Source organism: Peromyscus leucopus, chromosome 23 (genome assembly GCF_004664715.2).
Source record: "Peromyscus leucopus breed LL Stock chromosome 23, UCI_PerLeu_2.1, whole genome shotgun sequence".
In the NCBI taxonomy this organism is placed as follows: Eukaryota; Metazoa; Chordata; class Mammalia; order Rodentia; family Cricetidae; genus Peromyscus; species Peromyscus leucopus.
Genome location: NC_051082.1, coordinates 39,989,561 through 39,998,848, shown reverse-complemented (window position 1 = coordinate 39,998,848; position 9,288 = coordinate 39,989,561). Strand labels below are relative to the sequence as shown.

Sequence of the window (9,288 nt, the reverse complement as noted above, 5' to 3'; positions counted from 1 at the left end):
GCCGGGGAGGCGGGGCTGGGAGGGCGCACAGCTGGGTCACATCTGGTCGGAGTGCGGAGGAACCAAATGGAACAGAAGGTAGCCCTTCATCCGCGAGGGAAGGGGCGGCTTGAGTGTCTCCTCGCCACAGGGCGCCTGAGTTTTTCGAGGACCAACCCTCCCCATACAGGAACATGATGCCGGGGCAGGCCTTTTGGGGGGTAATGTAGAATCTGGCTACAAGTCCCTTCTCACCTGAGCCTCAGGTCTACACCTAAGGCACAGGTGTCAGTAGGGGCAGCCCAAAACCAATCGCTCAAAGACACCCCGCAGGCCACCACTTTGGCTCAGTCAGCACGGTCCCCAGGGAAGGAAGCCCGCTCGGGGACAGGAAGTGCATAGCGAGAAGCTAAGGATGTCGCCTGCGGAGGAGCACGGGTCCTATCACCCAGGTCCCAGTGCCGGGGGTAGGGGTGGGGTGCGTCCCTCCACGTGCAGCCTTGGTCAGCCTGGATGTCGCCCAGGGCAGCTCAGGAGGGTGACACGGCGCGGGCCGGACGTGCTCCTGCGTAAAGGGGCTGGTGCTGTGGGTACCCCAGCTGGGTGTTCCCAGCCCCCCGCTACCCCTCACCCTCCCCTCCCGTCTATGTCCCACGTGGGAGCTATAGATCGCTCCAGAGGCTACGCCCTCAGGCTAGCAGCCAATAAGCGTTCGGGGGCGTGGCCGATAGGGGAGGTTTAAGAGCGCTTGGGGCGAGAGGCGCGCAGCTGGACCGGGAGCCTCGGGCAGCCGGACCAGCTGGCACTGGGAGGGCACAACGTGGGGCCGCCGGCCACCATGCTCCAGCGCTGCGGCCGGCGCCTGCTGCTGGGGTTGGCGGGCGCGCTGCTGGCTTGCCTCCTGGTACTCACGGCCGACCCACCGCCGACCCCAGTACCAGCAGAGCGTGGACGGCGCGCGCTGCGCAGCCTGGCGGGCTCCGCTGGGGCGGCTCTGGGTCCTGGGTCCAGGGCTGCCGCGGAGCCCGGAGCCCTCGCCCGCGAGGTGCACAGCCTCTCCGAATACTTCAGTCTACTCACCCGCGCGCGCAGAGACGCGGATCCACCGCCCGGGGTCGTTTCCCGCCCGGCCGACGGCCACTCGCGTCCCCCGGCCGAGGTCCTGTCCCCCCGCGACGTCTTCATCGCGGTCAAGACCACCAGAAAGTTTCACCGCGCGCGTCTCGACCTGTTGTTCGAGACCTGGATCTCGCGCCACAAGGAGATGGTGAGACCCCTCGCGGCCTGGGCAGGATGATGGAGCAGGGATCACCCTCTGTCCATAGCGGCTCTGGCTGCATCAGTAGCTTTGGGTCTATCTGGGAATCGATGACACCAATCCGTCGTCCCATTCCATCCCTCTGTGGCTGCTGGGGCCCACTTTGCCTTACAGCCCTGGAAGTTTCCTCCGGTGTTACCAGGGTCTAGGTCTGTGGTCTAGGTCTAAGCCACATGCTCTAGGTCAGGATGAGTAGCCTCCAGCTTGGGATTGGCCTGTGACGCTTCCCCTAAACACTGGAGTGAATGGTCGTATTTGTTCCCAAACTTTTCCAAACAAATTGGCTCAGCTCCATCCTGGATCCCCTCCACTCTGAACCGACCCCCTTCTTCCTGATTAGAGAAGACGTCCCTTGAAAGTGAGGAAGGGGAAGGTGTAGCACCCCTGGACCAGATATAGTGAAACAAATAGGGTGCTGGTTCTCCAGGCTTGTGCAGAATCCCGTCTTTAGTAGCTGAGCCCCCCCACCCCACCCCAGTTAGCCATCAACTTCCTACACATAATAAAAAGACACACCCCACTTTGAAAATCTCCCTGGAGGCTACAGCAGGACGGTTGGGGCGGGGAGAGCAGAGTGCACTCCAAGTGTGTGTGTGTGTGTGGGGGGGGGGTATTTGGTGTGAAGATGAAGGCTCATTTTCCTTCCTGCTCCAGCCCCAGGGAGCCAGGGCCATCAAGCTTGGCTAGGCTCTGTTTTAGGACGGAGTAGAAGTTAAGAGGACAGGCTCCTATCTAGTCTTGGTCAGAGAGGGGCCCTGAGAACCCCACGGCAGCCTCCTGAGAACGAGGCGTCCCTTTCCCAGGGGCTCAGCAGGCCTTCGGGAGGGGGCAGCGGGGGCCGTGGGTTTTGTTTGGCTGCCGCGCCGTTAGGATTCCCAGCGCTAGGCTGCTCTCACGCCGGCCCCTTGGGCAAGGCAACAAAGCCCTTTTCTCCAGCGAGAAAGGCGTCGGCTCTTGTGTTCAGCTATGCGCTCCATGGGAACCGTTGGCTGGCGTGCTGGCCACTCAGGTTGCCTGGCGATGAGGGGGCCTCTGTGTCCTACCCCCAACTCTGAATGACAGCCTTCGTGGGGCACGATCTCTGAGCCAGGGCACCCCCCACCCCCCACATTCAGCCTTGCTGCTGTGTGATATTAGATTGCGTCTATCCCCCTCTGGGCCACCACCAGTTCTGAGAAACTCTCATTTTGGGATTCAGGGGCTTTCTCTGGCAAAGAGGACTCAGAAAAAAAAAAAAAAAATCTCAGTTGGGCTATGTGGTCTGGAGAAAAGCCTAGGGTCTCTTTGGCCCTCAGTCTTTTGCTTTCTGAAGAGGGAAATAATTGTCTTTCTACTAAGATATTATAAAGTGGACTATATAACTTTGGAGGCTTGTGGTGATCCTAGAAATCATTCAGAGTAAGAATCCCCTCTACCCAGAAAAGGCTGGATTTATTTATCCCCATGGTCAGCTCATGTGCACATGGCAAGCAAAACCCCTCTTCCTTTGGTGTGCTAAGGGCAAGGATCACAGGAACCTGTAGCCAAGGGCAGGCTCTCCCGTCTGCTCAGGGCAGCTGCAGTCTGATGGAAGGTGGGATGAATGGGAAGAAGGCTTCCTGGAGGAGGAGGAGGAGGAGGAAGAAGAGGAGCGTCCATCTGAACCAGAGGCCTATGGCCCAGGAAAGGCAGTCTTGGCATCAAGCATGATTGTGGGGTTGTACAAGAAAGCAGGCAACCTTCGGAGAGGTGGAGAAGCTGGTCAGTGGGGGGACAGGCGGGGACGCCTGGCCTCTGGCCCGCTTGCTCCTCCCCCACCACTAAGGAGTGCGCCAGGCTGCAGGCTGCCACCGCCACAGCCACAATGGCTGGGGCAGAACTTGGCATCCTGTGTTTCTTTGAATCTCGGCTCCAGGAACAATGCTGCTTCCTGTGTGTCTCTCCCCACCCCCTTGCCGGCCCTCACCAGTTCTCCTGCCCTCACTGACCCGATGGTCCTCCTTCGGGGAAGTTTGGGGTGGGGGGCACTGGGACATGTGGGTCCCTGGAAGGCATTACTTCTTCCTGAGGTGGTCACAGGGTGGTGTCTTCTCTGGTCTCTTTGCTGTGTGCCAGGGAGAAGATGGTACCCACCTCCCAGGGACACTAGAAAGAGTCCATCCCTAGAACCTGGCTCTGGCTCTGCACAGGCAGGCTGTGTTGTACCCACTTTACAGTGTTTCTGGGGGCCAAGTGATACCCACAGGTGCAGCCCCTGCCCCCTCCTCTTATGATTGCCCTGTATTGGGGAGACAGCAGGCGAGCACCCACATACCCCACAGCTCCGCCTCTCAAAGACTGGCGGGCCTCCTGCAAATCTCCCCCCCCCCCCCCGCAAATGAACAAAGGTAACTTTAATCTCCGTAGCCTTGGGCTGGGTTTTTAGGACACCATCGAAGCGCGGGAGAACAGGCCTCTCTCTTGATCTCATTAAGAAAGCATTTTCCTTTTAATCCAGCAGCAGCGTCTGCACAGGCCGGCCCGCTGCACCTCCCACGGCATTCCTGGGCTGAGATGCTGGGGTGCAGGGGGGGGGGAGACTGGGTGCGAGTCTGTGCGTGTGGGCTGCCCCGGGTGTCTGCAGAGCCCTGGAAGGAGGTGCATGCTTGCAGATGATATAGGTCTCACCTTTTGTTCTTCCCGGGCCTCACTGGACTGGAGTGAGCATCTGGGCATTTGGTCAACCTGTGCAAGAACTAGGGCTGCCCAGGGCCTTCAGGCCTGGGGTAGTTAGTGCCTTGAGTAGCTGAGTACGACTGACCCCCAGGCTTGCACACACCCGGGTTTCCTTGGGACCCTTTTGTGCACAAAAAGCAAGCGAGGATTGGTGGGTGGGTGGGTGGCGGACTGCTGCCTCTGCTGTGAGCATCCCCCACCCGCCCCGGGGTTGCACTCTGCAATGCCAGGGTGCGGCAGGCGGCACGCGCTGGGCGGGCCGGCGGAGGAAGGAACATTCCTTCCCGTGTGCTGACGGGCCCAGGCGGGCGCCGGCAGCTCCTGGCCCCGCCCCGGCGCCCCCCTCCTCTTCCGCAGAGTAATCCTGGCAGGGGGTGGCCCGGTGCCGGGCCAGGTGGAATCTTGGCTGTGGCCTTGGGCAAGGCTTCAGTGAGCAGGGAAACGTTTTCCTCTTCTAAGCTGGGCTGACTTCTCCGATGCCCTACTGTGGGCCTGGGAACACGAGTCCTTTTCTGCCGCCGCCGCCGCCGCCGCCGCCGCCGCCGCCGCGGTGACTACCAGTGACCTCTCAGAACCTGGCTGGCTGCTGTGGCTGGGGGAACCTGCCCTATAGGGCACAGCAGGAGGGCCAGGCCAGAATACTGCATGGCCAATGGCCTTTACCCATCCATACTCCGTGTACAGGACCTCTTACCCAGCCGGTCCAGTTAACCAGGCCAGCTGTATGGAAATGACAGCCGGGCCACTCCTGCTTAACTCGGCAGAGTTAAGGCTGGCCCGGCCCAGGACAAAGCTGGCGGACAATGGCTGGTGATTCATCCTCCCTGCGGGGCCCTTTGTCTGCCAGGGCTTGGCAGCAGCCCAGCAGAGGCCTTTGTCCCCAACCCGAGTGAGTGAAGCTCAGCTTCCCAAAGCCGACCTCCTCCCCCTGTCCCCCACCCCTCCCACAGCTCGGAAAGCCCGCAGGCTGGGCGGGCAGGCAGGCTGTGTCAATAAGGGTGTGTGCCCCGCCAGGTGCACAAGTTGGCGGGAGAGTGAGCTGCAGCCCGTTTACCTGGCTGGTGGGTGGGGCACCCCACCTGGCTCGTGCCTCCCAGCTGCCTATGGTGACCTTGGGCCCAGCTGTCTTGAGGTTGGGGAGTGAGTCCCCCTCCCCCGACAGCCCAGCTGCCACTCACCCTGGACGCTGGAGCACACACTCTATGTGCAGTGGAGACTTCAGGCAGTTGTGTGGCGTCGGGGGTGCGGGGCGGGGGGGTGGGGGGTGGGTGTAGGTCTACAGCTGAGGGCACCAGGGTGCCTTGGCTGTGGCTCTAGTGGGGGACTTGGAGCTGCAAGCTCAGGTCCTGTCTTTTCTTCCAGACGTTCATCTTCACCGATGGGGAGGACGAAGTTCTGGCCAAGCTCACAGGTGTGTCCCAGGCTTGGGGAGGGCAGAGGTGGGCCTAGTCCTAAGCAACTTCTTCCCCGGGGGCACTCCGGGGCTCAGAGGTCACCAGTTGCTCCGCTGGTTTGCTTCACGCCCTGCCCCACCACTCCCAGGCCCCCGATTCTTATGCAGAGGAGCCCCTTTCAGCCCTCTGGGGACTCTTTGAGTCCTGCGGGCAGCAACAGGTGGCCGGTACTGGGGAAAAGCTGGCTGAATGAATGGGCAGGGGCGGCCACCCCGGGGAGGGGGGTGGGTTGGGGGTTAGGTCTGAGGCAGTTGGAAAAGAGCCTACTGTTTGTGCTGCCCAGGCCTGCTCACAGCCCTCCCCTGTCCACAGGCAATGTGGTCCTCACAAACTGCTCCGCGGCCCACAGCCGCCAGGCTCTGTCCTGCAAGATGGCTGTGGAGTATGACCATTTCATTGAGTCAGGAAAGAAGTGAGTTCCTCCCTTTCCCACTGTGCCCCGTCCATGCCCCTTCCCTGGCAGCCTGGCAGTCCTCACCCCCGGGCTGCAGTCCCTGACAGCATCCTCCCTTGTGCCTAGGTGGTTCTGCCACGTGGACGATGACAATTACGTCAACCTCAGGGCGCTGCTGCGGCTGCTGGCCAGCTATCCCCACACCCAAGACGTGTACATTGGCAAACCCAGTCTGGACCGGCCCATCCAGGCCACAGAACGGATCAACGAGCACCAAGTGGTGAGTGTCTCCTATCATTGTCTGGGCTGCACACACCCTGAGGAGTTAGGGAGGGGCTGAGCCACCTCTGCAACCTGGTGGAATCCAGGAGTCTCATGGCAACCATTTCTCTCCCCCCCCCCCCAGCGGCCTGTTCACTTTTGGTTTGCCACCGGAGGAGCTGGCTTCTGTATCAGCCGAGGGCTAGCCCTAAAGATGGGCCCGTGGGCTAGGTGAGTGCCCCCTGCATATGGAAGACCACCCACACAGCAGGGTGCTCATTCGTGGTCCTGGGTGCCCCATTGCAGCGCCTGGCTCGGGCCATCCTCTCTCAGCTGCTCACTCCTCTCCATTAGGTGTCCAAACGTGTTCACAGCCATGCCCCCTACCTCTGCCCTGGCTAGAGCACCCTTGGGCGAAACCATTTGGCATGGAAGAATTATGGCTCATAGAGGGAGGGAGCCCAGTCTGGCGAGGTCTGGTCTGCCCTCTCCCCAGCTGCCGGCTTCAGCCTCTGCTCACTGTCCCCTGGGCCCCTCCCTTTTGCAGCGGGGGACACTTCATGAGCACAGCTGAGCGCATTCGGCTCCCCGATGACTGCACCATTGGCTATATTGTGGAAGCCCTGTTGGGGGTGCCCCTCATCCGGAGTGGCCTCTTCCATTCCCACCTGGAGAATCTGCAGCAGGTGCCCACCACCGAGCTCCATGAGCAGGTATGCATGCACCCCTGGGTGGCCAAGGAGAGAAGTCAACAGGGACAGAAGGCCCGAGGAAGGGACAGGCCTTATGCATGTGTTTATGTTCAGTTAGTTGAGACAGGGTTTCACTATGTAGCCCAAGCTAGCCTTGAACCGGTGACCTCTTGCTTCGGCCTCCCATATGCTGAGATTCAGTCGTGTGCCACCACACCTGGCTCAGAGTCATTTAGGGATGTGTGTGCATATATATGTTTTCATTTCTTTGTTTATTTACTCAGAGATGGGCCTCATGTATTTCAGGCTAGCCTTGAAGTTGATAGGTAGTTGAGGAGGGCCTTGAATTCCGTAGTCTCCTGCCTCAGTCTCCCTGGGCTGGGATCACAGATGTGCATCACCACACCCAGGTTATGAAGTGCTGGGAAAAGAACCGGGGGCTTTGTGCATGCTAGACAAGCATCTCCCGACTGGGTTACATCTCACTCCAGGGTCACTGTCTTAAATGGGGGTGTCAGAGACACCCTGCTTTCAGGTGTCACAGTCTATACCGAGCTGCTGGCCCAGAGCTGGGAGCTGTAGCTCACTTACCTACACATGAGGCCACCCCAGTTTAATCTTCAGCTCCTCAAAAAATAGCGAAATAGCCTCTTAAATCCTTGATCTTGTCCTTTGAGGGGACACACCTGCTCTGACTCGTTCGTGGTTGTAGTCCTCACCCTGGACTTCATCCCCAGATGGGTAGAGCAGGTGTCCTTAGTCCAAGGAGAGCAGAGGGAAGAGCCAGCCAGCCAGAAATGCCACCCCTCCAGCCTCACTCCATTGCTCCCAACACAGGTGACCCTGAGCTATGGCATGTTTGAAAACAAGCGAAACGCAGTGCCTATCAAGGGGCCCTTCCCAGTGGAGGCTGATCCATCCAGGTAAGGCTTGCAGAGGGTCACCAATACTCCTCAGCATCCGGATTACATAGAGGGGCCCCCAGGAACTCCACCTGGGTGCATGGCACCCCCACCCTACACAGAACGGTCTTCTGCTCTATCCCTACAGGTTCCGCTCTATCCATTGCCACCTGTACCCGGACACACCCTGGTGTCCCCACACCACCATCTTCTAGCAGCCGTGGCTGAGACCCTGTCCCTGGGCACCCCTGGTATCCAAAGGGCCCAGGGACCCCTGTTGTGTGTCCTGGCCTTGGTGTACGAGGCTCTTCAGGGCTGTGTGTATGTGTGTGTGTCTATATTTGTGTGTTTGTGTGGTGTGCCCACCCATGTTGCAGACTGCTGGGCAGTCGTGTTCTTCAGGGAGTGGCATGTCTGTCCCTAACTGTCCTTTCTACACTCTGAGAGCCACTCCGAGGGCAGTTCTGTGGGATCTGTGTTTGGATCTCTGCGGAGGGGAAGGGAGAGAGACCCCAGGGCTCCCCGCAGGCAGACTGTGCTGTCGTATAGCACAGTCTCTAAGTTGGGGTCCCAGCATCTACCCGGAACCCTTCCCTGTCAGCTGAGCCATGCCCAGTGCTAGGGAAGCTGGTTTGGGCTCCTCCTTCTGGCCTGCCCCCCCCCAGCCATCAGCCATTGCGGGGGGGGGACGGTGCCTCCCTCTCTACCCTCCAGAGTGGGGGGTGAAGTCTCCAGCCCCATCCTGTCCCTTGAGGTCCTGTCTTTGTCTCCCACACCAGGGGGCTCAGAGCTGTGAATTTTATCTCCTCTCCAAAGTAGAGAGAAAGTCGCCCATAGTGGGTGTGCCTGTAAATATTGTGACAGTATTTTTTTACTGTGCTGTTTTGTGAGAAGGGAGGGTGGGTCTGTGTGGGGGGGTGTTTTCCTGGGCGGGCTGGAGAGGGTCTTATTTTATCTTTTCTGTGGATCAGAAAAAAGCAGAAGCCAAACCGGCTTGGTCTTTGGAAAGCTGGACCGTGAATGCCTTAGAACTGTATTTATGCCTTCCAGTATCTGGAATCCTGCTACCCCCCACCATCCTCCCCAGCACCCCAAGCCTCACCTCACCCCACCCCTACCCCATGGGCTATGTTCTGTGTTCTTTTTTACAAAGACCTTAGCTAGGCTAATGATGATAAGGGAAAAGCTCTCAGGGAACTGATGTGTTGTTGCCATGGCGACGTCCTTCCTCTGAATAAAGGTGCTCTTTGCAGCAACCCGAGGGGCCTCAGTCTTGCTTGGGAGTTGGGGCTAAGCCACCTGTCAATCAAGGTAACTCCAGGGGACACCCAGATGAGGGCAGAGGAAGCTGGCTCATGCCATGGAGAAGGTAGTCAGTAGGAATCCTACCAGCCGACTACTGAGAAGGGAAACTACTGAGAAGGGAAACGGTGTTAAAAGAGGTAAAGTGTGACCAGCTCTGTGTAGGTGGGTGGGCACCATGCTGGGAGGTGAGGGCTGGGCAGGGCTGAGGGAGGTGGCTGCTTGCTCAGGTCATGGTGCCATTGTTAACATCACCTGTGACAGCTAGGGAGGCAGGCCTTCCTGCAGGAGG

General features: G+C 59.4%; 1 protein-coding gene across 1 annotated transcript; it reads left to right on the top strand.

Moving 5' to 3' along the window:
• The first annotated feature begins 735 nt into the window (after window positions 1–735).
• Window positions 736–8,955, top strand: Lfng (LFNG O-fucosylpeptide 3-beta-N-acetylglucosaminyltransferase). The gene is made up of 8 exons (XM_028887397.2): window positions 736–1,246; window positions 5,354–5,402; window positions 5,758–5,857; window positions 5,966–6,119; window positions 6,246–6,331; window positions 6,648–6,813; window positions 7,630–7,715; window positions 7,843–8,955. The coding sequence occupies exons 1-8, from the start codon at window positions 818–820 to the stop codon at window positions 7,907–7,909; spliced, it is 1,137 nt and encodes a 378-aa protein (XP_028743230.1). The 5' UTR covers window positions 736–817; the 3' UTR covers window positions 7,910–8,955.
• The last annotated feature ends 333 nt before the right edge of the window (window positions 8,956–9,288 follow it).

What these genes read in the sequence shown, in the direction of transcription:
- Lfng (XM_028887397.2), top strand. Translation starts at nt 818, where the DNA reads ATGCTCCAGCGCTGCGGCCGGCGCCTGCTGCTGGGGTTGGCGGGCGCG. An exon ending in TCTCGCGCCACAAGGAGATG is followed by an intron (nt 1,247 to 5,353) that starts GTGAGACCCCTC and finishes CTTTTCTTCCAG; the next exon opens with ACGTTCATCTTCACCGATGG. An exon ending in GGATCAACGAGCACCAAGTG is followed by an intron (nt 6,120 to 6,245) that starts GTGAGTGTCTCC and finishes CCCCCCCCCCAG; the next exon opens with CGGCCTGTTCACTTTTGGTT.